The sequence below is a fragment of the Sander lucioperca genome, chromosome 11 (genome assembly GCF_008315115.2).
Source record: "Sander lucioperca isolate FBNREF2018 chromosome 11, SLUC_FBN_1.2, whole genome shotgun sequence".
Lineage (NCBI taxonomy): Eukaryota > Metazoa > Chordata > Actinopteri > Perciformes > Percidae > Sander > Sander lucioperca.
In genome coordinates, this window is record NC_050183.1 from 37,748,691 (window position 1) to 37,776,680 (window position 27,990).

At 43.2% G+C, this 27,990-nt stretch overlaps 1 protein-coding gene across 4 annotated transcripts; it reads right to left on the bottom strand.

Annotated features, from left to right (window-relative positions):
* Positions 1-526: 526 nt before the first annotated feature.
* On the bottom strand, positions 527-27,324 carry zbtb7a (zinc finger and BTB domain containing 7a). 4 transcript variants are annotated; one of them, XM_036007652.1, is made up of 4 exons: positions 27,146-27,324; positions 12,304-12,867; positions 10,660-11,552; positions 527-8,566 (listed from the first exon to the last, which is right to left on the bottom strand). In XM_036007652.1, exons 2-4 carry the CDS (start codon positions 12,787-12,789, stop codon positions 8,140-8,142), a joined length of 1,806 nt encoding a protein of 601 aa, XP_035863545.1. In that variant the 5' UTR covers positions 12,790-12,867; positions 27,146-27,324; the 3' UTR covers positions 527-8,139. The 4 variants fall into 4 exon arrangements, with proteins under 4 accessions (XP_035863545.1, XP_035863544.1, XP_031173992.2 ...); XM_036007651.1 differs by lacking the exon at positions 27,146-27,324 and adding an exon at positions 25,482-25,671; XM_031318132.2 differs by lacking the exon at positions 27,146-27,324 and adding an exon at positions 24,293-24,473.
* Positions 27,325-27,990: the final 666 nt, after the last annotated feature.

Consider the following 27,990-nt stretch of genomic DNA (forward strand, 5'->3'; position numbering starts at 1 on the left):
AGAGAGTGCGTGAGCAATCAAAAGAAGGAATGCAAGAAGAGAGAGAGGGACACACAGCAGTGATATGTGGCTGAACTGACCCTATCATCGTCTGCATCCTCAGACGATAAGTAGTGACAATACTGCCACCTTCTGGTTGGTGTAGAGTACTGACGTCCTAAGTGGTTGCATTATGTACAGTACATAAGAGAGCAATACAACAGAAACACATCAATATAATGTAATCCCATACAGCAGTCCTGCTATTATATAAAGGACAACATGCCTTTGTGAAGCTAACCATGTTAAGATATGACAGACCGATGTTAAACTGTAATGTAAAGTGTTGACCACCCTTCTAACTCTACATAATAAAGTTATTAAATTATTGGACGGGGTAACGTAGCATGGTAAAATACTGTTTTACTTACCATACATTTCTGATTGCAGATAACAAACCAAAGACTTTTGTTTTTTATTATTGTAACATACTAATGCACCGTATTATGTTTGATAAGTTAGAATAAGAGACAAAATCATCCAGCCAAAGCTTTGCAACCATTGTTTTTAATAGAAAGATTTTATATTCTTTAAACCAGACAACCAGATGCCAGACATTTTTGGATATATTAAAAAAAAGAACAGAACAAAAAAAAAAAATGACACAAAATGGAATTATATGGTTTAGATTGTGTGGATTTAGTGGTCTCATATACAATACAATTTCTTTTCATCGCCAAAAAGTGCAAATTCTCCAAAAATCACCTATAGCCCCCCCCCCCCCCCCCTGCAGCTTTCAACAGATATGGACTAACAGACTGCTAAGCTAAGAAAAAAACTTTGTGAAGAGAAAGGGGTTATTTAAAAAAGTAAACCCACACTGAATCACATGGGGAAGAAAACAGCTGCTGCCCTCTGCGGGTTAAAACGCTCAATGGCGTTGCACTTTCTGGCCACGCTCCATTCAATTAGTGATGCCACAGCAGGTGCTCTGCCTTTGAGATACACTTGTTGCGAAACATTGGGGTGGGGTCAAATGTGCAACAAGGAAGAAGTGGAGCAACAGTTTTCTGCCTAAGGGTATTGTGTGCATTTACAATTAATATCAAGGTTTGAGAACTGGGACATATTCTGCCATTTTAAATGTACATCAGAAAAAAACCCTCTGTAAAGGATTATCATAATAATCACAGTTACAAATCAATCTATTATAAATAGTAGCCCATTTCTTTCTCTCCCAAGTCAAGACATTTACTGAACTATAGATTTATTAAACGTTTTTCATGATCAATATTCTTTACACTTCACTGCGTCGTAATGTTGATTTGATAAAGATGTTAAGGCCAAAAAAAAAAAAAAATCTGTACTGATTTGCAAAAGTGCATGATGGTCGTTTGGCCATTTCATCTGTCTTTCATAATCATTTAAGCTCTTTATGGATACCAGATCCAGCATTTAACTACAGACAGGGCGTTATTGCAGACAAAAAGATTCTGCAGTAGATACAACACTGCATGTTTAACATTCAGCACAGCCAGCCTTCTCAGAAAGCTTTGCAACTGTTATACAGGTTTCTTTTTCAAGAAAAGGAGTCTCCCAAAATGAGATCAAATGACCTTTCTCCCAACAAGATCTAAGACAGTAAGCAGAGAGCAGGTAGGGGGAGGTCTGTCCAGTGCCCCCCCCCCCACCTTTGTGTGACTATGCAATAGGCTGCATATAACAGGTATGGTGGTGGTACAACAGAGAAGTGTTTGTTTATGTCCAGATATGGTGGCAGCTCAAACCACCTTCAATCCAGATACCAAATATTCAAGTTTTTTCATTTTTATTTTCATCAAATTGTTTTTTGTTTTGTTTTAAATAATCATCTCCACTGAGAAAATATCAACAAGAACAACAAATTAATAACAATAGTGATAACCATAAAATAAGAGCACACAAAATTCAGGATGGCCTTTCGCAAAGTGCTTTTGTTACAATCGCAGAAGCTGAAAAAAAGGCAGTTGGACAGCGGTACACCACGGGGCCTTTTAACTGTCTGTCTACATGTCTGTGTGTCACACTGTGGAGGGATAGTGAGGCTAGACAGACTGACTGAATCTGCCAACTGCAAAATGTTGACTATTTCCTCCTGCCGTCTGCAACACACATCCTTTACACCTGCCAAAAACTCCAAAGTGGGAGTCACAGTATGAAGTTATGGAATGTATCCTAAATTAGTTTAGGTGACGGAAAACTGAAACAGTCTCTTCCTCTGTACCTCATCCAATCCCCTCTCCCTCCTTTCGATTCCCCGACTAAGGGTGTGTGATCTTTGATCAAAGCCCAGTCGGCAGCAAAGATGTAGACTCTGAGTCCGGAGAGAGGGAGAGCGTTGGGAGAAGAGAGTAGGAGAACATACCACCCCCCCTACCCCCAATCTCCAGTGGCTTCCTTCCCTCTAACAAACAATTCGCTGGATCAATATTAGATGGAGAAATAGGCTGGTCACAGCCACATTTTTAACGAGGGTACTGTTCCTGCTTTTATCTTTCTGGGAACTATTATGTTAAATATTGGTATGAACAAGAAAGGCAAATACAGAGAAGTAACTTGGAGGGTGAGTAGACATACCATAAACTTAGCAGACACTGAAATCCAATGCATAGCAGTGTATTTTCCACCTGAGTAGTACTTACATATAGACAAAAGAGATCAGCAACATTCACATTGTTGCCATTCCCCAATGTGAAATCTGTGGTGTATTAAAATTATTATACTGTGGCCATGCAATTCCTACCAGCTAAAGAGGACCAACACTGGAACCATTGCTCAGCAAATAGTCCATCACCTGGGCTTTCTAACCTCATCCCTGAAAAAAACAAAAAACATCCTGCTTTCCCCTACCACCCGTATTTAATCCTCCTCCCTGTATGTCAACCTTTGTATCCCCAGAGACTGAGAGAGACTCCAAGTGCAAACTGTCCCCACTTGGCTGAGAGCAGCCAACAGACACCAGCCTGCCTCTCTGAAGGACCCAGGGCTGTCTGTGTAAGTGCCAGAGCCATGCTGCGCATAGTGCCGTACTGCATATGCTGCGCTCAGCTTGCTGTGCATCAAGAGCCTGATGGAAAACGCAAAAAAATAAAATAAATCAGGTGTGCAGTAAAATGACGAAGCAAAGCAAATAATCCCCCGTCTGCCGCCACAAATCTCAATATTAACAGTCATCCTGTCCTGCTTCGCTTGATTATTTACAGTTATAAATTGTTATCATAGTTGTTGGTTGTCTTTGTTTTATGGCCTTCTCAGATAGATTCACAAAAACCCTTTGATAACGGCATAGGCAAAAAAATAAAAATAAACATATCAAGGTCAATTTGGAAAAACACTTGCAATAAAGTTCTGAGACTGTCTCAGTGTAGCCTGGGTCAGAGCAACCTTGGTCTGGGGCTGAGGCTGGGGACACACCAGTTGTGGATCCATAGAGGCTGACAGAGACAAAGCTCTGAAGTAGTGGCCAGTACAGAGACATTATTATAAAATATATTAAAAAATAAATATTCATTCAAGTAAAGCTTAAACTAAATGATCAATTTTAGTACCAAGCAATCAGCTTTTACAATTTGGTTTTTAAAATATGGGAAGAAAAGTGCTTATGGTTAAAAAAAAAGACAAAGTTGTGAGTTTTGTCAGTTCCTGCCCACATAAGGCACACTGTGGCCCTTGATGTTAGCATTGTCAACCTGGTGGGAGTGAGCCTCAGCCCCACACTGCACAATACAACTGTCTGGAAACATTAAAAAACAAACAAGCTTAGTGCTGCTCAGCCAAGGCCACAAAGTCCCAGTCTGCTTCAATTACAGAACATTTCAATTCAATTCAATCTTTTCGGAAAGTAAACTGAAAACATCCAGTTCAGCAATTATCAAAATAACAGTGTTCAACAAAACCAATATATTTCATTATCATTATTCATCAGTTGACTGAACATGAGACAAATGTTGATAAAGATCCCATCTGCAAAATTGAAAAAGAACTGGATTTAATATATCTGGCACCTGCACACAGTACATCTCAGCCATCAGACAAGGACAAACTCAAATGTTTCAAATGATTTCGGTGAGGCTTTGAACTTTCTAAGTGCCTCAATGTGGTATATTTGGAATATTTCTTAATATGAAGAGCTGTAATCACACCGTTTCTAGTGTCCATCAAAAGTTCTCTATTCAAGAGCCTACAAAACTTATTAATCCAACTTGGTAGCTTAAAATGTCCAATGACTTGAATGCAAGCCATTTGTTCTCCTTTGGTATTTGTTGTTGTTGGACGTCTGTATATTTCTTAATATACTGTACATGATTATTTCTATGGAGGGGTTGGATGGACTCTTTAAGAGACCATTGATTAACCACACTGCTCTGTGCTCATGGAAACTCGCAGGCCTTTCTGAGGTCGCCTGCCCTTCTCCCATAAGCAGGACAAGGACATTTAACATTAGTGCAAACTTTTGCTCTCTCAGCTAAAGCACCATTTCCAGTGCTATCAGGCTTTATATCCATAATCCCACCCAAGCACCCATTTACCCCACCCTCCTGGCACAGCAACCCAAAACCATGACCCCAACCCACACACACGCACGCATACACACACACACACACACACACACACACACACAGCCATGTAAAATAGTTAGAAAAAAAATGTAGCACAACAAGTTATTTTAAGAAAACAAGTGTAGACAGACAGAAATAAACTATACATCCTTAAACCTCTGTTTCTATTGCCCACAAGGATACAAAGAGCAAGAGAAAGCAAACTCAAGTAAATATCTGTATGATTTCACACACATTTCTGCATATCTATTCAAGAGGAGGGCATCTGTGTGTGGCTAAGTCAGGGAGGCCCAGTCGGGTTAAATTATAGACATAATTTCAACATCTCTAGTCTACAGTAGACTAAGATTGAGGGCAAAAGCTTTGGTTAATCAACAAAACAACGTAAGACTTATGGGGAAATATTAAGGTCCAAAGAAAGTGTTTAAGATGGCAAACAGGTCTGACATCTTGTCACATCAACACAAAATTGATTAAGTGGGCCATACCAAGTACATGAAGTACACTACATGAAGATCACACACCCAGCTTGCATTGGTCTGCCTGTGGGAGTCAAACTGCGAATTAATAAACCCCATCTTTGTCATAACAGAGAAGCAAAAATAGAAACTAAAACTATCAAGACCTAGCCAACCCCTGACAATCACCAACAAGGGTAAACAAAAAGGTATGCAAATCTGCACCAAGAGAGCTGTGAAGTAAACAAGCAACTGTCCAATGAGTTGTTTTACAATATGGTATTTTTGCTTCTGTGGTACCGTGGACCCATTTTTCACTGTGGCTCCTCGGAGAACACGTGTAGTTATGAGAGTAGCTGGTGAACAGATGGGGCAGACCAAAGTTTGTTTATCCAAGCCTGTCCCGAGACCCTCCAGCCTGCAACACATGCTTGTGCACATGCACGAAAAGAAAATGCATGCATACATACACACACCCAACGCCCTTTCTTCTTCGTCTGCCTCCTTCTAGCCGCTTCCTTTACATTAAGACATACAGACAACTCTGCTAGATTTCAGCAACAACTAACTTCAAGTGCGATCAGCTACATGGATTGATTTAGTCTTAAGGTCACAAAACTCAACGTTTGTATCGGAAACCCACCCGGTGTCTTTCAGAGATCTGAACTCTGTTTTTTTTTTGGCAGCTTGGTCGTCAAAACCTGAACCAAACCAGTGGAGGAGCTCAACTTCACCACCATGGACAGAAGAAAGGATTGAACTCATTTGCAACTGGTTTGTTTGAAAGTACCCGTTTTCTTGACAAAAGTGCCCTCCTCAGTAACAAAGTGCATTCATAGCCTGCCTCTTTCCAATTAAGGTGCAAAGGACTGATAGATGAACTATAGCACTACTGCAGAAATTACAGGGTGGCGGTGACACACAAAAATAACATTGGATTTGGATCACAATAACAAAACTTGGATATTTTAAGACTAACAAATCCAGATGTATGGAGTCACTTGCAATATTCAAACAGATATGTCAGCTCTGGTGTTTTCCCATTCTCTACAGGATACCTGGGCCCAGTGAGCCGAGTGTGTGTGTGTGTGTGTGTGTGAGACAGAGAAAGTGCATTGGGGCTGGCAGCTCAGGGTGCATGTTTGAACAGGCTGTGGCTGACTCACACACTGATGATGTGGCCAGAGCGACCCTGGCTGCCACACACACACACACACACACACACACACACATACACAAACACACGTACATATAAACACACTCGCAAACTAAACTGCCAGCACCAGGCGTCCTACCCACAGTAACACCAGGTTCTAATATAATAATATCCCCTTTAGGCTAGTTCAGGGGCATTAGAGGAATACAGAGGGAGAGAGAGGGAGAGAAAAGGCCTGATTTGATCCCCTCCTGCCTGGAAACGTGGCTGAGCTGGGGAGATTATTTTTTGGAATGCAACAGACATTGTGAGATCCCCCTCCCCTTCCCTTGTTCCCCTCCCCCATCAACCAGCTGCAGCTGCGCTCCTATTTGGCCTCCCAACTTGGACAGGTATTTATTGCTCTCTTCATCATACAGGTTGCCTCATGGTTTGTGGTCCCTAGGGCAAAAAAGATTGGAATAAGCATGATACATAAACCTCCTCTCACTCCCTCCCCAACACCAGCCCACTTCCTTTAAATATACCTCTCTCTCTCGCTCTGTTGGATATCTTTAGTAAAGCTGTGCAAACATAGAAAAAAAAAAAAAGGTGCTCATCTATCTCTTCTTCGTACTCTTTGTCATTCTCTCACTCGGGCTCCCTGCCATTCCTTTAACCTGCAGTTGGTTAAATGCTACCCGCGCCTTGTCACACAAGGACAGATTCCGAAAAACTGCACAAAGTTAAGCACATTCATTCATTCAACCTTCTCATCCTTTGGGCAGGAACTATACAAGTCAAGTGTTAAGTTTAGGGCAAATGGGTGACTCAATGTTTTTTTTTTTTCCCATCAAACATTCATACAGGTTTTTTCGCCCACCCACAAGCTTCACTCTGTGAGAAATATGACATCAAGCCTAAGAGGATTGGTAAGTACACCTCAGCATTAAGAGGGGACTAATGTCAATATCACCACCTGCTGTATATACATGTATACAATTATAAAGTGTCAAGTACCCGAAGCAGTCAACAAAAAGGAACGACAAAAAATTAAGACAAAATCTAAAGGGAAAACAGAAATGCTGAAATTGCAGGGTTCTGAGGGATAAGAGGCAAAGTAGTCAAGCCAACAGATACATTGACGATGGTAGTGCTTTAAAAACACAAACCCTCCACCCCTCATATTCCCTAGTCCTGCAACTGAAGAGCCCCCATTAAAGTGGATTTGACTCAACATGAATTTGTTTTTCAATAAGACAAACCATAGATTCTTAAAATGCATTTTTATAGAGTAAGTAACACTTCAATCAAACCCTTGTCTGATTCTTTCTGGAACATTTAGAGAGCGAAAACTGTTGCATCAAAATTGTGGTGAGTTTTTCTTGCATATGCCATTTTGTGGCAATGTTGTTTCTATGGTAACTGTACATTTCAGAACTGCAAAAGAATAGAAAAAGAGTTGTTTTCACTGGGAGGATTTGTCCTCGCTTCACCCGTACAGCAGCCAGAAGGTGCTTGATAGACACCTTGCTTAGAGCTTTGAAGGCTGTGAGGACAAAACCAATAAAAATCTAAATCAACTGCATAGTTGCTCCAAGTTTTTTTGTATCTATCATACATTTGCCTAAGCACATATGCCAATGTATAAAACCCCTATTATTATAAAGAAAGAAATGGCCCAGAAAGTGGACGTCATGGGTGCATGATTTGAAGCGTTCTTTGCTCTTTAACAGATAAACCGACTCAAGTGCTTGCAAGTCTACTCCATTTCCTAAAGTAAAAGGAGAAAGAAATATAAAGATTAGATTTTTTGTGACACCCTGATTTGGTTTGGAGGAATAGTTAGTTGTTGTTTTTTTTAAAGTTTGCCTTTGCGTGTTTTTTCTCCTCTCTGTTCACTGGCCTGTCTCACAGGCGGTGCAGAGTGACTATGGTGTCCAGCAGTGTCCTTGTCGCCCCTGCAGTCTCAGGGCCCTGCCAACTCCTGCAGCTGAGGACTGTGTGCATGGGCTCCAGCAGCCCCCTCAACCTCTGCTGCTGAGGATGCCTCCGATCGCCGCCGCCCCCTGATGGTACGAGGCCCAGGGCCTGTGTCGGAGCTTGGGCTCAGCAGACCCAGAGGGGCATCAAGGAGCCCTGGCTCTCGCACCCGAGGCTTTCGGCCTCGACGAGAGGGGATGCCGTTGCAGCCGTCCTTCTTGAGGTGGCGGTGCAGGTGATCCGAGCGCACGAAAGTCTTAAAGCAGCTTGAGCACTGATAGGGGCGCAGGCCGGTGTGTACGCGCATGTGGTTCTTCAGGTCGTAGTTGTGAGCAAAGGCGGCTCCACATTGTGTACACAGGTAAGGCTTCTCTCCTGTATGCTTTCGCATATGAACCTTGAGCTTGTCCTGCCTGGAAGACAGAAAAAGTAAACAAGATCACATCAGAATATACAGACAAAAGAATTCAAAAGCACTAGAGGACCAGCTATCTGAATACACTCAGTACACACAGCCAGCTTCAGGTTCTCTTTTCAGCCTCAGTTACTAATCAGGGTATGTAATATCATGTACAAATATATAATTAACTCAAAATATATTATTAGTTCTCATATGTGGTCAGCTTAATATGCTTCCAATGGTTTTATTTGCTATTAAACAGCCATCCTTTGGATCTCTTCCGGTGGGATTATTCTGTGAGGGCAGCCAGGCCAACTGAGGAGAAGCCATAAACTTTACATCTTTATCTGTGTAATTGCACACAAGAGCGCAACTGTGGACTGACACAAAAGCTCAACGTTCACTGTGTCAGTTGGCATTTTTACGATTTCTGTTAACTTTTCTTTGAGGAAGAAACCATAACAATTGAAAGATTCCAGAAATGCATGTGCTTTGTGAATAGAAATTAAGGACTCCAATGTCCTCTGCAGCTGAACAATTCCAAAATCATTTTGAAAACTTGACATTTATATTTGAGTAGTACTGAAATATAGATGAGTCTGTAAATGGGCATCAATTTTGCCACCTAGTTTGATCCCCACAAGCAATTGATTGCATTTTGTACAAGAGCAGTTGTCACACAAGACCAAAACTATGGCTAGACTTCTCTAAACCTAAAGTCATCTCATAACACCCTGGAACATTTTTTATTTTGCGATGGTCCACCGCCGCCGCCTACTAAACTTTATCAGGATGCCTTGGCCTTCATCTGACTCTTGTCCCTCCCTCCCCCCTTTAGCCCTTACTATGTCTCTAGCTCCCAAACTCTTTAATCGCCTAACCCTTCTGCACTCAGGGCAGAGGGCTCCTAAACAAACAAGCGTAGTTAAGACAACTCAATTTGAACACACACACACACACACACACACACACACACACACACACACACACACACACACGCACGCTATGTAAGTGGATTAACTGTCATACAAGCAAACAAATAAACCCACAGCACCACTTACAGGTCTGTACAAACTGCGCCCCAAATATAAAAATGAACAAAAGAAACATGTAAGAGAAACACGCACGCGCACACACACACACACACACACACACACACACACACACGCCGAAGCCTTGAAAAAAAAGTGGCACACTGACAGAGGTGAATTATTTAAAGGACAGGAGTGATTTATTACCGTGTGAGGCACACTCTTAACCCTGATCAAACAGGATTAAGATTACAATACCCCCTTCCCACTGCCGGTCAAATTTAGCTAGAAGGCAAATTCAGATTGGTCTTCCCTACCTGCCATGCCAGCAGAGGTTCTGGGTATTTGTAGCCATCTATTTCCAGCACAAGTCCACTGATTAATTAATTAAAAGGAATGATTTCAAGGAAAATGCAGGACTCCTAAATACAGGGAAACCATGTGCACTCAAGTCCCCTGCTGTAGACTAGCCACATTTATCGGCTCGGCACATGGCAGATTTCATTAGAGAGGTAAAGGAGTGACAGAGAGAGAGAAGGGGGGTGGTGTAACTACTCTGCCGTGGGCAATAATCAACATAACCAGAGATCAAAAGTTCAAATTACTGCATTGGAGCACATAGAGCACCATCCAGGGCCTGTAATCCCCCTCTGTATCAGAACACAGTACTTTATAGCAGCCCTCCACTAGATAACACTACCATGGCACAGGCTTTTATAGGATCCCTATGTTAAAATTCCAGGACTTTGCTATGAAGGGCGTCACAATAAAACAGACATTTATAACCATTTGACCCCCTCTCTCAGGGCTGGAATATTCCACATGCCATTTTGATTAACAGTTGGTTACAATGTGACATTGAAAATACCTGGTTAGGGATACTCAGTCCTTGATCAAGGTAAACATTCATTAGAGTCACAAACTGCGCTGCCTCCCTAATGCAAAGCTAAGTTGGTTAGCGCTAATACTCCTGGCTTCGTGGTGTTTCTCACTGGTGGACGATTTGTCTACAGTGCCAAGTCCAAGACTATTAGTACATGTGACATGGGGTAGTCACTTCATTAATTGGGCTTACCTGGTAAAGCGCACTTTGCAGATGGCGCATTCATAAGGTTTCTCTCCCGTGTGTGTTCGGATGTGGCGGGGTAGCTTGCCTGCTCCTTGAATGACCTTGGAACATATGGGGCATTTCTGGAAGGCCTTGGAGCGCATCTTCCTCTCGCCTCCACCTCCTCCGACCCCGCTACCTCTCTCTCCCCCGCCCCTCTCTCTTCCTCCTTCTCCTACTCTGTCTTGGCCTGTTCTGCCCCGTGATAACCAGAGCGGCGGCACTCCCTGTGTCATGGCAGCAGAGGCTGGATCCTCATGCTGCGTGCTGTTAAAATAATTCAAGTAAAATTCCATGTCGGGGTCATCCCCATCGCCCTGTTCCTCCCCGGTTGTTTCACGCTCCTTCTGCCTCTCGATGGAGTCCATCATTTGCTGCAGTAGGGCACTGGCAGAACCCCTCTCCCTCGCCTCTCTACTTCCATCCTCCACCTCTGTCTCCTGCCCCAGCCTAGACTCAGAGGGGAGGTAGAAGTGCCCATTTTGGGATGGAGGGTAGTAAGATGACCCCAGACTTGCTCCGTTCCCCTGCATCGCCTCCCCGTCCTCATCTTCCTCTTCATCCTCATCCTCTTCCTCTGGCTCCAGTGTGGGGGCCTGAGCCAAGGCGAGGGCCAGGGGGGAGTAGTACTCACCAGGGCCAGCAGGAGTCCCGTTGCTGGGGCCCCCCCCATTCCCGTGGTTAAAGTGCAGGTGTGTGGGCAGGTCCCTGAGCTCTGGCGTGCTGCAACTGCTGCTCCAGTGCGCCCCTCTCTGGAAGTACTCCAGGTATTCCTTGGCCCGCACTTGGTTCCCCTGCTCCCTGCCTCCTCTGCCCTTCCCCTCCTCATCTTCATCTTCATCTCTTCGCTCACTGCCCGTCTAGTGAAACATGACGGGGAACAAAGAGAGTTAGTGCAGGAACAATTCAAAGTCAGTGAAAGTTTGCACAAAAAAAGAAAGGGGAAGAGAAAGAGAGAGACAGGAGTACAGCAGTAATGTCGAAAAGAAATAAAAAGAAATATTTAAAAAGAATCACTTTCTATAAAGCACATCAGTTAAGGTGAAGCCTGACGAGAAAGACCTACATCTGTAAGGCCTATCAGCATAGGCAGATCACTATCCGAGTATCCTGGATGCACACCCAGGGGTTCATTATACCCATGAGCACATGCATGTGCATATCACAGCTACACTTGATCATGCTGAAGTGTAGCTGCGATATGCTGTGTCTGTAGTTGGTGAAATAGCATTCTGTCCTTCCACACACGCTATTGGCTCAGAATGAGTAAGTGCTGAACCCAAAGGCTGTGGGTGTGTGTGGTGAGAGGGACTGATAAAGGCCATGATGTAAGCTTGACTATGCTGACTAAGGGGGTGGTATGATGACCACCAGACACCTTATTCCCCAAGTGGCTGAAGCAGGAGAACTACATTTTTTGTTATTCCAGTTCCAAAACACACCTACTCCCCATGAGCTACATGGTCTGGGCTTTGCTATAAATTAATTTACAACACTTAAATGGGTTGCTTATGGTGTCACTAACTCATTAAGGCAGAGCAGATCAAATCTCAACTCAAAGCTTAAATTTGGCTTTAACACGTCATTTGTAGTTCTATAATGGTCTTGTACCGGCAGGGAGAGCACTTTGGTGTCCAGCAGGTGTGTACAGACGTCCTGGACAGGTGGGATTTCCAGGAGGCGCGCAGCAGCAAGGATATCAGCCACACTGCTGTGACTGACTGTCAACGTAGCTGTGTAGGCAAAGTCCAGCAACGATCCCAGAGCTTCTGCTGCCACAAAGTCGATGTTGTAGATGTTCTGTTGGTCAGCGGCGGCCCCTGAAGTGAAGAGCTTGTGGAAGTAGGAGCTGCATGACGCCAGGACGGAGCGGTGAGCTGGGAACTCCCGGTCCTGCGTAACCAGGAGCACATCACACAGCAGGCCGCTGAGCCGCTGCTTGTTCAGGCTGCCCAGGATGTCTGCGCTGTGCTCAGGGAAAGGGATCCCCACTGGGCCTTCCTCTGCCTCTCCTGCCCCTCCTCTCCCTCCTCCACCACCGCTGCTTGCTGTCCCCCTGAGCCGCCTGCCACCCCTCCCACCGGCTCCTGACGACATCTTCCACCAGCCTGCCGCCGAGCCACCTAGCACAGCCCCCACCCGTGTATCCGTCCTGCCGTCTGTCCGTCTGCCTGTCTAAGGGGAGAAGAGTTGGATAGAGGGATGGGATGGAGGGGAGAGACAAACAGGAAATAATAGATCAGCTCATGACATTCTCTATGTAGAAAGAGAGAGGTATATTGATTAATTGATCCACCAGTCAGAAATATACACTGGAATGCTTAAGAACACAATCCAGTACACACGAAAGGTTAATGGAGGACACAGTTGAAATTTTAAATCTTAAGTACAAGTGTAAGGTTTACTTCAATTGTGATGATTCTAAAGACAAAGAACGCTAAACCCACATGAGTCCAAACTTAAGATTATATTGTCAAGTCCGGGAAGCAGAACAGTGTATGGAAATACAGTCTCTTCAACTAAAGTACATAGCCCACTTATCCATCCTGGTCTTAAGATCCTGCAGGTCTCATGATATGATATAGGAGGGGACTCATATCTTTATTAAGTCATATTCTATAGATCTAAAACGAGGGGCCCCTCTGATAACATATACGAAGAGGGCCTTATGGAGGTGAGAGTACGAAAGGAGAAGTCCTAATTTAAGAACCATGAGGATACCAAGTTAGTTAGTAGTATGCATTGTCATGCAGTTATATCTATCACAAGAGATTAGTGCACGGTCTATAACCATAAAATGCACACATACAGACAGGTGTTTCTTAGCAACATCTACACAGTTGCGTCACAATAATAATAATAATAATAATAATTCAACTGTGCAATACTGCTTTTATACTGTACATTTAAACTAAAACGTTTTTGACTTGCATTTTAACGCAATAAATCATACACCATTTTTCAGCATTATTTATTTAGTATTAATATTAGTTATATATTGTTAGTATACACACATTTTTATTTCCTTTTTTTCTATATATTGTTATATAATGTAGTATGATGCACACATTTTTACATACTTATTTCTATTTTTCTAATAATTTCTCTCTGGTATATATATATATATATATATATATATATATATATATATATATATATATATATATATATATATATATATATATATATATATATATATATATATATATATATATATATACACACACACACACACACATATATTTCTATTCTAGAATGGGAGCAACTGTAACGTAACCCAATTTCTCCCTGGGGATCAATAAAGTTTCTGATTAATATCAGATTGTGTGCCAATTAAGTATTGTTATCAGCTGTTAAACAGGTTTGGTAACCTGCATTTTTATGGATGAGCTTTCTAAGCAAGATGTCACAGCTTAGAAAAAAATAAAAGACTGCAAAATGATTTAATGTCAAAAATCTGTCTTAAAAATCATGGAAACATCTGGCAAACAGAAACTGCAACGGCAATGAGACTCTGCTATAACAATTTAATACTGCTGCGCAACTGTATGCAGTATAAAGGTGGTTGATGAATACTAATATTTGGTCTGCAACCTAAAATGACCCCATTTTAAAATCGTTGATGTATTGATATTATTTTTCTCTATCCTATACTGAATGCTCATGACATTCAATCAAGTAAACGGTGTACTGACTGACAGTCTCTAAATAAACTCTAAAAAGATTCACTCTACACGTCATCTTTATTCATTAAATATCTTGGCAATGCAAAAGTTTCTCTACCGATTTTTCACATCAACAGTTTCATTAAAATATGTGTTTTAATACTCAAGCTATCATATTAAAATCCTTCACCATGATGTGTTTCTTATACCCAAATAGGAGGAAAACCATTTTGAGCTCTGACCTGAAACTGAACTTCACAGTGAAGGCTTTTCATTTGCCACATATGTTGAACGCTGTAAATTATCTTTTTTTGTGAGGAGTAGCTTACATAATATAGGAGCAAAAACAGCCAATTCAAACATTGCACTCCTTTTCACTGGACTCCAGAGCCTTGAGAGAGTGTCCCAAGTAACTGGAGAGAAGCCACACAGTAACACTGCAACTGATTTTAAAGCAAATCTACTGGCACAACAGGTGTATTTACTACAACAGCACAAGTGTGACAATTTTCAATCCATGAGTTTCTGTTGAATAAATAGTGGCTCACAACAATTTTGAATGCATTTGGCTAGGCATTTTGCCTGTTTAAACATCAAGTAAGTACTTGAATGACTAAGGCTACATTCACACTACTACGTTTTCGTAATGAAACACATATCCTTTGCTACGTTTATGCCTCGCATCCACACTACAGCGGCGTTTCAGAGCCCTTAACATGGAGATGTTTGGAATGTTGCTGACCCCATTTTAGTTTGAACTCCGGGGTTGCGTTCTAGTCTAAACCGGCAGAAACGGAAACCTTTGGAAACAATGACGCAGACACCTGCGTTCACTCCCTGACTGGGTCTTATCAGTCCCAACGTGTCCTTCCCTGATTTGTCATGCCCCTATCATGTGACCCTTTTCTGCAAGACAACAAACATCAGCCTTGACTTGAATGACTGAATTCAACATGGATAACAAATTACAGCAGTTTCTGGCCTTGTTGTTGATGCTAGCAGAATGTTGTGCAGTTAAATTCTGCATTTTATAGCGCCACTACTGCCTTGTGTGTAAGAGGCAAGCCATTATTCAATTTGCGACAATTCCCGTGTCCAGCGGCTTATCAGCCTTACTGGCATGCACATGCCCAGTGTGCATGAATGGTCTGCGATATGCGCTTTCAGGTGTGTTAGTATGGACAGAGATCTGAAATGGTGCTGTAACCCTTGTGAGGACGAGATGGTTATCATTTTAAAATGAAAACGTGAAGATGAACTATATATGTGTGTGTGTACAGGTGGCCGTTTACTTGTATACATACACCTACATTTACGTATGTGTGTGTGTGTGTGTGTATGCACTTGTGCAAGAAACCAAGAGGTCGTAGAGGACAGATAGGCAGAGGGCAGTGGGGATCAGAGAGCATGCTGGGAGCTGGACTGTGCAGCTTGTTCACTCTGTCAGTAGAGAGCTGTGGAGGTGGAGGAAAAGGGGTGGGGGGGGGCTGCCAGAGCAGACCCTGTGGAAAAACTCCACAGGAGGAGGAAGAGGACACGCAACAAGCTGCGAGAGAACAGTATTAAAAAGGGAGGTTGTCAATCCGGTCTGAGCTGGTTACCCCACCCTGTACTGTGTGCCAAGTTTCAGGAAAGACTGTCCCCTCGCTCACGTGTGGGGGGAGATTAAAATGATCGACTGAAGCTTGCGCAGTGGGAGGGGGGTTTCAGCAGAACAAGCCATCCTCGATTTCTCTATGAACACACACACACACGCAAGTACTGTAACATCATGGAGACATCAATAACGTACAAAACACACAAAAGCACATAAACACACATATAGGACATCCAGCACCTCCAACCCCCCCGCCCCTTCGCCATCTGCCAGGGAGACCCAGCAGGGGGGGGGAGGGCATTGAGTGTGTTGGTCTCTACATGAGCGAGGAATTCAAATGAAATTCTTCAGATCAGCCCTCCTGGTATGTTTGAACGCTACACGCCACTACCAAACCTGCCTAACCTGGCTGCCTCTCCTCTTTCCTACCGGTTATGTTCTCCCCTGTAAAAAGCAACGCCTATTTGTCCCCACATCTTGTGATCTGACAACATTTCAGTTCTGCCCACAGGTGAGAGTAAAAAGAAAAAAAAAAGAAAAAAAAAGAAAAAAGACCTCTCTAGGGAGGCAGGCAGGGGAGGAGGGCGGACATTTGTTCAAACTTATCACGATCCTCTAAATGGGTCAATGATTGCTTTCATTACGAAAAAGATAAGTCATATTAAAGAGTAGTACTTTGTTTGATTAATGGTAAAATGTTTAACAGCTCCACCGTTTCTTGCTCCATACTGTACATCTCCTTTAACTCAATTAAGTTTTGATAGGCAATTGACCACAAAGCCTCTGCAAACACTGCCACTGCGTTTCACAAAGCTCAGATGAAAGCGGACTGTCAGACATGGCATGAGCAAATTTTATTATCCAAGCCCTCCTCTGAATATGCTGACGGGAGGGAGGCGAGGGCAAAGAGAGATGGCACAGAAGGGAGAGAGGAAGAGAGAGCAGAGTGAGATGGAAGAAAGAGCAAGACAAAGGGCAACCGCATGCCTACCGGTCATGCCCTTCACAGGTGGAAATAGATCTCTGTGAGCCCATCCAGACCCGAGTCAACCTGCTTTTCTCTAACACAGATACACAGCACCTGCACTAGTCCAGGCTTTGCTGCAAGCTTGCATAGCGCGTTCCCGTACATATAGCTGACCCCGGGTCACGGCTTTGTAGGGTAAAGACGCTGAGAGGAGATAAAACACACACATACACACACAAATGCAATTCAGTGCCAGCGAAGCATGGAGGGACTACTCTGCATGCAGGAGCCACCTGTCCCAGAATAACCCCGCAAAGTGCACTGAGAAAGAGGAAACAGTGCAACAAACCTGATCCCGACACCTCCTCATAGCTTGAAACATTCCTTATCACTAATTCATGCCTGTGGGTGACAAGGCCCACAACCCAGCACAAAGCAGCCATCCGTGTCCCGGGTGTTCAACTTCCAGGGAAGGGCCTTCTCTCAATGCCCAGTCCGAGAGCACATAGGCCTGCTTTGCAAGTCAAACAACTATTTCAACACAGGACTAACCCATCCCATCCACCCTCATCAACTCCATCTCATCCGTAACGTCCCTCTAGCCCTTCCTATTTACTGACACACAGCAAGGACATATCAAAACTACACCTCAGGGACGAAACAACCCACAACGGTCTCCTGTAAAGCAGTTTGCGTTTTGCTGTTACTTCAGATGACTATGCGCCGCGTTCTAACTATCCGTGCCAAGGCAGTCACACCCAACTTGCTTGTCATTCACTGACAAACACATTGACATCAGGCTGTGGTTGCAGTTAGTAAAAGTGTTGTTACCATGCCTGATATGTATCATCTAAGTACTGCAGAAATTACACTTTCAAAGTATCTCTGTCTTTGGCTGACACATACCAGTCATTCCTAAATACAAAAGGAACAAACTGTTAACCCTGTGCAACCTCAGATGTTTCTTAGATAGACAAAGAAATAAATACCTTACCCGGCATTTTAAAAAAATGTAATATTTATTTTCTTTCTTTACTATATGTATATAGTAAAGAAAATTATGATCAGACTATCAAAAATTGAAGTTAATATTTTCGTTTTTAACCATTTTAATATTTCCATTAAAATTTTTGAGAACCTTTCGGTTTGACTCTACTGAATTTTAAAGCAAATACTAGGGGTGTGACGGTTTCTATTTATAAACCGAAATTGATTGAAATGGTTTCAACTATCGAAATCAAAGGCTGGATCGGCGATTCCCCCAGTATTTTTTTCTCTCTCCACCCCCGCCTACTTGTGCACACCTGAAGGAAAAAGAACAAAGTAGCTTACCAGCTGGTAGCATGCAGCTAAAGACACAGGGTAACGTTAGCTTACCGGTAGCCTGCAGCTGCCCTTTCCAGGCACCACGGAGAAACAGAACTGGACAATCCTCCTGCTTCCCTGGATTCTACACAGCGACGTCCGCGCTCCACACACAGCAGCACTGAGAGGTATGTGTGTTACAACATGCAGCACATGTAGGCTACCTAACTATGAACGATACAGAGAGGATTATCAATGGCCGCTGGCGTCGATGACGCTACGCTCGTTACTGTAAGTAAAATGAAACCTTTGTGAGTAAAAAGCCAATACTTATCAATACCTACTTACCTGTTCTACAGGCATAAACATGTAGGAAGCGATATTTCAATCTGCTCTGTCTGCATGCAGTCCACTCTCACCCACTGCGCTGTTTTAAAAACACAGCATGCATCTCTGCAAATAGCGAATATTTTACACACAAGCTAAAATGAAAAGCTGTCGGTTTGTGGTCTAACTGTTTCTTAGTTTGCCATGAATCTTGAAATTTGAACAAATTCTTGTAAACTTAGCTGCTCCGTACTTAAGACCATTCTTCGTTAAAGCTGTGGTTTTCCACGTCAACTTTTCGCTTCAGGCTCGTTGAGAGTGACATTTTTACCTGAAAACAGGCCTTTCTTCCTGCAAGCGTTTTCCACCAATCAGAACACTCCATACTACAATGACGTTTCCGTAATCACAGATTTTAACCATCACTTCTCAGTGAACTGCCTCCTAGTCTGAGATCATTTTCTAGTTAAGTAGCCTATCTAGTTATCATTATGGATTTTCCATGTTTTTTTAGGAGTCTGTTTACACTAATACATGTAAATAAATATAGCACTAATTTAGTAAGAAAGTGAAAATATCAAACAACGATAGGCTTATTAGGCATAAGTACAGTTTATTTTCTTTATTTGAAAGTCTGGCCCCCGGAGTGTGTGCTTGGCAACATTCTGGCCCATGGAAAAATGTAGTTGATGACCCGTCTTAAAACATAAGGCCACCTTTTAGTACTGAAATACAGAGCAGTTGTTAATGGTATAACACCTTGTGAAGTGTTTTTAGCTTATTGCTTTTACAAGATAATTCTAGAGAACAATTCTATCAGGTTACTCCCAATTCTACTCAGATGTAGACTTAATGCATATTTGTATTAAGATTAGAGTGCAACAGAAATACAACAGCAAAGTCAGGACTGAAAACAAGTGAACAATCTGGACATTAAACATCAAGTTGAAGAATTTGGTAGGCCCTTTGCTCCTGTCTATGCCTCCCTGACCCTTTTATCATTTCACTTTCCTCCCCTGTCCTCATTCATTGCCTATCTTGACTGGCATCTATGGCAACAAACCTGCCTAGCCCGCCCTGCTGCAAGGGAAAATCTTCACTCAGGTCAAGGTGGTTCAAGGTCGGACCAAGATAATGCAAGATAATCAGAATGGGGAGGGGGTGGCAGTTTCTTGGAAGAGTGGATTTTGAGCAAGTGCAGGTCAAGTGACTCACTGCTGCCAGTAGTGGAAGGAAACCTGATTGGTCATATTGGGAGCGAAGCAGGAAGCGGGCTAGCGACTGATAAAACTGAAGTTCATGTAACTCAGTTCATGGCTGGTCTCGGCCTGGCAGCTTTTACTAGAAATTAACCAGGAAGTGCAGCCAAACACAGACACAAAGCCAGTGAAAAGGTAGTGGGCGAGGCAGGGTGTTAAACTCACAAGCTCAATCATAACTCCTGAGCGTACTGCATGTTGGCCAAGGAATCTGGCTCAGCTGTCAATGATAAACTCAGAGATCTCATTCAGTTACCTGGTGTAACCTGCTTCAATGGGAGGGAAGGTAACCACGCACAAGTTGGGCAAAGTTTAATGTGAGGAAGCTAGCAGGGGGGTTTTATGATGTTATAAAGATCTACGTTTGTGCTGCCACATAGCAAAGGACCTGGAAAAGTGAAACCTGTAGCTGCTGCTAAGTACTTGGGGTCGGGAAGCTCTCACACTGTTCTAAATCTGTCTGTATTTTGTTTTCTTGCTTGTTTGTATCAGGCAGACCAACTGTATAGCCACAGGCTAACAAATAAAAACACGTTGTAATTCAATCCAGTACAACAGCTGTGAATTATTACTTTTATAAAACTTACACTTTAAAATAGGGTTTGACACAATAACTGAAAGATGGTATTTGAGGTCAAGTCTAAAATCTGTAGTTTGCAGTGTTGGATTGCATTATAATGTAATAATTTCCCATATTATTTGCTCCTCCATATGTAAATGACACAGACAAAATATAATGCAGTTTAATGCCACTCCACTAAAATGTACAGCTTAAAAAATTACCATTAGAGTTGAGACAACAATTAGTATTCTCAGCAAAGAGTGATCATTTTAAATAAGGTAGTATTTCATGAAAGGCTTTTGTATAGCATTGTGCAGACTGTGTTTATTTGTGTGGTCACTCTATACAGAGAAACATCAACATTAACCAATTAATTCATTTGATTATGCTTGTTAATTAAATATTATTCTATCAATACTAACTAAAAACTATAAACTACAATACTCGGTTAGTCCCTTAGTTTCAGGCCAGTTAAAAATATTGTCTTTTGGTGGATATTAAGTAACATAGTAGTAAATATAACATGTCATGGGACAGGAGCCTTTCACAAGCTGCAGTGTAATAAAACCACATCCACGGTCTGAGTTCCTTTTAGCTTGAGTAACATGCTCTGACACCGCCATGCTGCCAACCAGGAAGTGTAACAAAATCTAACACATGGCTTCAGAAACAGCACTACAACCCAACACAGCGTTGTCCTGCAGAACTCAAGCGGGCCGGTTGGTCAGTCCACAGGCCCAACTTGCCCTGGATGCGCTACTTTGTGCATGCGCAGCCCTACAGGGAAAGAGGACTTCCTGTAAGTCTGTGACAGGCGTGTAACAGAACCCGCTCTGTTATCAGATGACCAGCTCTCTGCTTGCTCGCTCTCTCTGTCCCTACTGTCTGACCCCCTCTCTCTCTCTCTCTCTCATCTGTCGCTCTCATCTCATCATTGCCCCATCTCTGTCTCAGACATTGCATTGCACAGTACCCACCACCACATCACCCACTTCCCCTTTCCACTGCTGATGAGGCAAAGCTTGGCAGACCCACCCATCCTTGTGTGTCTCGCCGTCCTTCAATGCAACCCACCAATCTTCTCTCCTGTTTCATCCTAAACCAATTCACTAATGGCGCTAACCCACTGCTAGTACCAGCTCTGCTCGGCCGCGGTGCCCCGTCCTCCATTTTCCATTGGAGATTTAGTACCGCCTCATGCGTGAGGCGAGCGTGGCTGGTCGCCATAGCGACGCCGCAGGAAACTGCCGTGACCTAGCGCGACACACACACAGAACGTCGAAGGTGTGTTGTTTTTGATTCTCGGTGTGTGTGGCTGTTGCCACAGCCAGAAGACACATTTTGTTTCAAAAGACAGCGAAAAAAAACCCACCGCTGGCTAAACTATTTAAAAATGGCGGCTTTGTTCAGGACACCCCCGTCTGTCACTAGCAATGATGACGCAGTGATTAGTGACGATTCTCTCCGACCAATCAGTAGTCTGCAGGTTTTCACGTCACCTTTTGGTATCGCCTCAGCTCGCTTGGAACCTCGACGGAGGGGATACTAAAAAAAAGTACCTGTTAGCTAGTGCCAGGTACTTTTTTTTCATAATGGAAAAACTAAAAAGGGGAGTAGAGTCGAGGCGAGTCGAGCAGGTACCATGTAGTGGAAAAACGCCATAAATCAACATGCAGACAGTGTCAGATTGGTCACATATCCCCTTCCTGATCAGTTGGTCTTGCTTAATTAAAAGGAGGTTCTGGTACATCTATTCTGCCTTCAACTAATTCAGTTTTTTTTTTTTTTTTTTTTTTACAGTATACTGAAAATGTAAAAACCCTCGATTAACATCACCAACAGACATCATCCAACTCCAAAAGTGTGAAAATTTTAAGTCCAGCTTTACCCCAACCCTGAAAGACATCCCAGCCTCATCCTCTCCCACTCTAATTTGATCAGGTTGTGTTGGCCTCTCCATAATAAATGTCCCAGAAGAGAACAGAAGAAGTCCCTTTACTCCCCCTAGACTTCAGCACAACAACAGAAAAACAACAGAGAGGGGTCTGTCTATCTGCCTAGCCAGGCTGGAAGCTGTGGTATACTGAGCAGCTGACCAGGGGAACCAAACATTAGGGGGAAGTGAAGCTGCATTCACCAAGGAAGAGACAGATGAAAGTATTCAAAATGTTTTAACTGATACAAACAAACACAGATAGAACAGCAGCACAGAAATGATAATGTTCGGTATGAAGTACAAAACAACTCAGGTTTTGATTCCACCATATGGGCCACAATATATCATTTGACCACATAAACAAAACTTTTAAAAACATAATGACTGTTACATGTAGTGCATTGTATACAGCCAACATTTCACTCTGAAATGAAGCCTAAAACTGCCACGGCGACATCACGCAACCTGTCTTCTCAGTCTAACTGAACCTGCTAGTTTCAGGCCATAGTGGTGTAGGCACAAACATACAGGAATATCAAACTGTATGCAGCCTCACCGCCAAATTGATGGGTGGTGTCTTGGACCTGCCCACAGCCACTGAAGTCCCCTGCAATTCCCCTGGAGTCTATTGTTGGTAACACAGACGCACACGCATACATGCATGCATGCACACAAGCTCACACACACACACACACACACACACACACACACACAAACACATATGGCGTCCTAGTTTAACCTCTTGTTGGAATTTACTTGAACAAACCATACTTTTCTTCCATAGTGGTACCTAGGAAGTAGCTACAGTAACTAATATTTTCTGTGACATTGAACTGAATAAAAAAAAATGTTATCAACTTTTCCTGCTGCCGCATTCCAAACACTTTCCCAGCATTTGGGCGTCTTCATGTACCGTGCTCTTCTTGTACCCTCTCTGTGCCCACACGTTTAAAAAACGGGTTCAACAAGTATGCAAAGCCAAAAAAAATGCATTTGGTTATCGAGCAAGGCAGTCAGGGTTACTGTGAAGTCTTTAAACCACGAGCCACAAGCAAGCAGGACATGACAGGCTAGATTAGAATCTGCTTTTAACAAGATGCTGGTAAGAAAGGGGGAGGGGGGGGGGAAGTGAACTGGGAGTAAAAGATGTCATGAGATTGACCATGGTGTGAGTAGCTGAGAAAATTGAAATCAATCAGCAAGTACACAAGTTTTTCAGCATAGTTCACAAAGTTACCAGAGGTGAAGTTTTATTTTAATATTGCATGGATTTAGCTGAGGCAGCTTACCCGACCAGTAAAGTCCAGTTGTTACAAGATGTGTCACATACTCTCCCTTCAGCAAGAACAGGTGTCTGAGGTTTCTCAAGTAAACTATCACTCAATACCACACCTGTACCTTGCCAGTTATTAAAAGGGTCGCTGTGCAACTGTCTGGCAAACATTTGATGCAGTAGTTGTAGTGGAATTACTTTAACACCCCTAAAGAAGCAGCAGTACAGGATGCGCAACTGTCTTCATCTTTTCACTCTACTAATAATAGCAGCAGTGTCATTTAATCACAGCAGTAGACCAAAACATTAAAATAATGATGTGCCTTAATAAGATGGAAACAATACTGATGCACAATGCATGCCCATAGTTTAAAAGTTAGCCTGATGTGGATGGAAACTTTAGGACAAACTATTTCTATGAGCTGGGTTCTATGCAGCACCTTACACTCAGTACTGACCTATTTGCAATTCCCTCCTTTATCTGCAAGTGGGTCAAGAACTCTGAACTCTATCAAGCCCCATCTCTCTCACTCTCCTTCACACACAACACACTATGGTATTTATTTCCTCTGCTCGCCTCTCTTCTCCTCTCAGTCACAGTCTGAATACACTGTGTGTGTGTGTGTGTGTGTGTGTGTGTGTGTGTGTGTGTGTGTGTGTGTGTGTGTGTGTGTGTGTGTGTGTGTGTGTGTGTCTTTGGAGTGCTTACCAAATAGGCAGAAAATGTTTCCAGGGCCCTATCTGCCTCCCCTGCCTGCCGGCCAGCCAGCTCTGCTGCCTCCGTCTCTGGGCAGGGCTATAGAGCTTTACCAGACAGGAAACTTGCGAGTGGCCCTAGTCATACAGGCAAGCCCTTGCCTGATCCCACACAAACAGACACCCCCCCAGGCACCACCACCACCAACCCAACCTCTTTCTGTTTTCAGCCCACAACTCGGCTCTGCATCCCCTGCTCTCATTGGTGTGACAACTTCTCACTCACCACACCTCCTTGTCAGGATAGGCTGGCGGCTGTTCCCTTTCCTGGATTGCCAAGGGCAAGGCACTCTGGGATATAGAGTTCTGAATCCCCATTTGACCTGCTTTACAGCCCCTGCTGTGGACTACGAATCCCAGCTCTCTCTGCCCTCACCACCCCCACCATCTCCAAGCCTGCTCTAACGTAAGCACTAAGGGCTGAATTATACACTACAGTATGTTGCTAGCAGGCTGCCAGGTATTAAAGTACAGACCAGCCATCAAACAGGGCCGAGCTTCGTATGAAAAAAAAGGAAAGAAAATTCAGCCACAATTGTCAAGAGCAGTAACCAAACATCAAGAGGTGGATTCTTTCATTGGCTCACACTCTAGTGACATTTCCGACACACGTAAAACTCCTGACCTAAATTATGACTTATTCCTATTTCAAACAGTGTAATGCCACCACAACATGCCCTGCGCACACAGCACACAACTTGCCCCGCACGCAGCATTTCAATCGCCACTGTCCCAAAAAGTTGTTGCTATTGCTTATACCTTGTGCAATTATTTTCAGTTCAGTACCCCCCACCCTCTCTCTCTCCCCCCCCCCCATCCACCTCCACCTCCTCCTTCTTTAAGTGCTTCCACCTGCCTGAAAAGTTAATGCCTTGAACACATCCTATAAACTTTATCTCAAGATTCCGCAGAGGTAAAGAGCAGGACAGAGGAAGTACTTTAGGAGGATTAAAAAAGAGGAACCTTGACTAGGGACTACTGCTGCGACCCACCTCTCCTCTCCGGCCAACCCCCCCACCCTGCTCTCCTTTCTGTCCCCCTCCCTCATTCCTCCCTCTCTCCTCTCCTCCTCTGCCCTGCTCCCCTCTGGACTTCAGGCCCAGGGCAGACAGCGGGGGGATGGCAGGGTGCCTTTAGCTCACCTGCGATGGCCGTGGTGAAGCTTGTTGTGGGTTAGCTCAGCCCTCTCCTCTCCTCCTCTCCCTCTCACTGTTGTGCAGCTTAAAGCCCCGTATGCGCTAACCAAGCAGCAGCAGATCAACTCAATTCCCTTCCTGGTTTCTGGAGGGCAAAGAGGTCCCTCCCTTTCTCTCTCTCTCTCTCTCTCTCTCTCTCTCACTCACTCCCTCTCTCTTAAAGAAACAGCATTCCGTCTCCTCTCCCTCCTCCCTCTGTGAACCAAATTAAAGTGGAAATTTATTTGCGCTCAAAAGTGGACAGTTGTCAAAGACAAACTCAATCAGAGATGACACAAATCATTAACCCATGCCTTCCCACTCTGGTTTCACAGTGAATGTCAGCCAATGTCTCATCTATGGACACTTGGTTTAAGGATAAAGGAGTTGTAACTCTTGTCAATTCTCACCCGCCTCATCTCTCACTGCTCCTTACCCTGTTCTATGTGAGTTGAGTTACACCCACCCATCCTATTGCCTGAGGTCATGGTGTCCCACCCCAAAAGCAAGCCATGGCACATTCCAACACATACTGTAGGGGCTGCCAGCAACCCCCTTGATACACTTTCTGGTTCTGCCTGGTCTCTGTACATAATACCTGCCAAGCTCCAACAGGTGAGGCATCAGAGAAGACATTACTAAGTCAAGCAATGCTTTATCCATTGTGGAATATGGCAAGTTCCCTTGTGTAAATTTACAGCTATTGCACTTGATGTTGCGCCACTTCTAACCGCCCACCCGCACACCCCCTCAGCGAGTGTAAGCCAGCCATTGTGCCATAGAGTGGGATGGAGCTCAAGATGTATTCAATAATTCTGTTGCACCATAAACCATACCAACACACCTCTGAAAGCACTTTAAAGTCATATGTTCCATGCTCATACTATAGAAAACATTCTTTTCACAATTGCTGGCTGTAAACCGTTGCTGTTTGGCTCCAGTCTCACGGGAACCGTGTTTTACACAGTAGAGCAGGGCTTGCCACTGGCTTGGCACTGCACAGATAACCATGCAGGGGAGTCAAGGGACTATTTGGCAGGGAGAGGTAGTGACACACCCTCTGCATAGAGGGCACTGTTAAGCACTGTCTCTGCTTAAGCACAGGGGAGTCAAAGCTTTTAAACTTCAGAAACACACATGAATTGCAGTATTTGGATGTTTGGTGCCATGACTTGCTATAATTTGCTATGTTAAGTGAAGAGGATGCAGGTGGATAAGTTGCAGCCTAAGTGAAATGAAAACAGCAGGATATACACTTTCACATAAATACATAATATTTACATAAGTTGCCTTCTATTCAGTTTTGGCCTAATTACCCACAGTCAAAATTAGTTGAGCCCTTGGCAGTCTGAGATGAAGTCAGACATTGTTATGGCAATTTCGTCTTTCAGTCCAATATAAACTGGTCCTCTCCAAGTCCAGGCACCCCACATCATATCTGTGTTTAACATTACTGTCTGAATCATGTTTTGATTAAAGCTAGCAAAAAAAGGAAGCAGTTAACAATAATCCCCGGATTCAGATCGACGTTTGACTAACAAAGACTGAAACAGTTAAAGTTGGTAGTTAACGTTAACGTTAACGTTACATGTACAAAAATAATAGGCTAACGTTAGCTAACTGTAACTTACCCATATAGCCGTTCAATGCTGAACTGACATGGCCCTAATGTAATTATTTTTAAATATGTAATTTAATTGAAAGTTAGAAATAGTCGTTATCCATCTCTCAAACTGTGTGTAGTCAGTTGACTAGCTAAATGTTAGCTAACGTTAACTGGTGCAATTAGCTAGGCGTTTCGTTGCTATGATTACCTGCACGTTGTGCCCAGATTGTGCCTGGAACTATGTTGATGACGTGTTTAAACGGAAACCTGCCAGCCAATCAGTGGCCAGTATCGACTCTTCTAAATAAGACCAGTGATGGCCAGCCAGGGGTACTTGTATTCCAGGTGGTACTTCTGCAGCTCCTGCAAGATTGTGAGTCTCAACGAACTCAACAATTTTTTTAAATTTGAAATTATGATTTGTTTAAAATAATATATCCACATATTAACATTAGGTAAACTATTAGACCTGAACATTACATGTTGCAGTAATGTAAGTGTGTGAAAACTAGTTAGAGCAAACCAACTAATATTTTAACAAAGTTTGTAAATTCAATTGTATGAAACAAATAATATCAACTTTTATATAATAATTAGTGTTATTCATTTGGAGCATACTTTGGAATCGATGAAGGCGTATGTGAGTTCATCTGACAGGGATGTGGGGGTGTACCACAGACCAAAAAGGTTAGGAACTACTGTATTAGAGGGTAGTTGGAAAAATCAAAGTCATCTAGGTTGTGAGTCTATGCTGAATATTAAAATGTTCAGAAAAGACAACAATAAATACACTTTATAACAAGGGCCAAGTCTTCCATCCCAAAACATAATTTTTTATAAATTTGATATTGATACATGCTGTTAAAATCT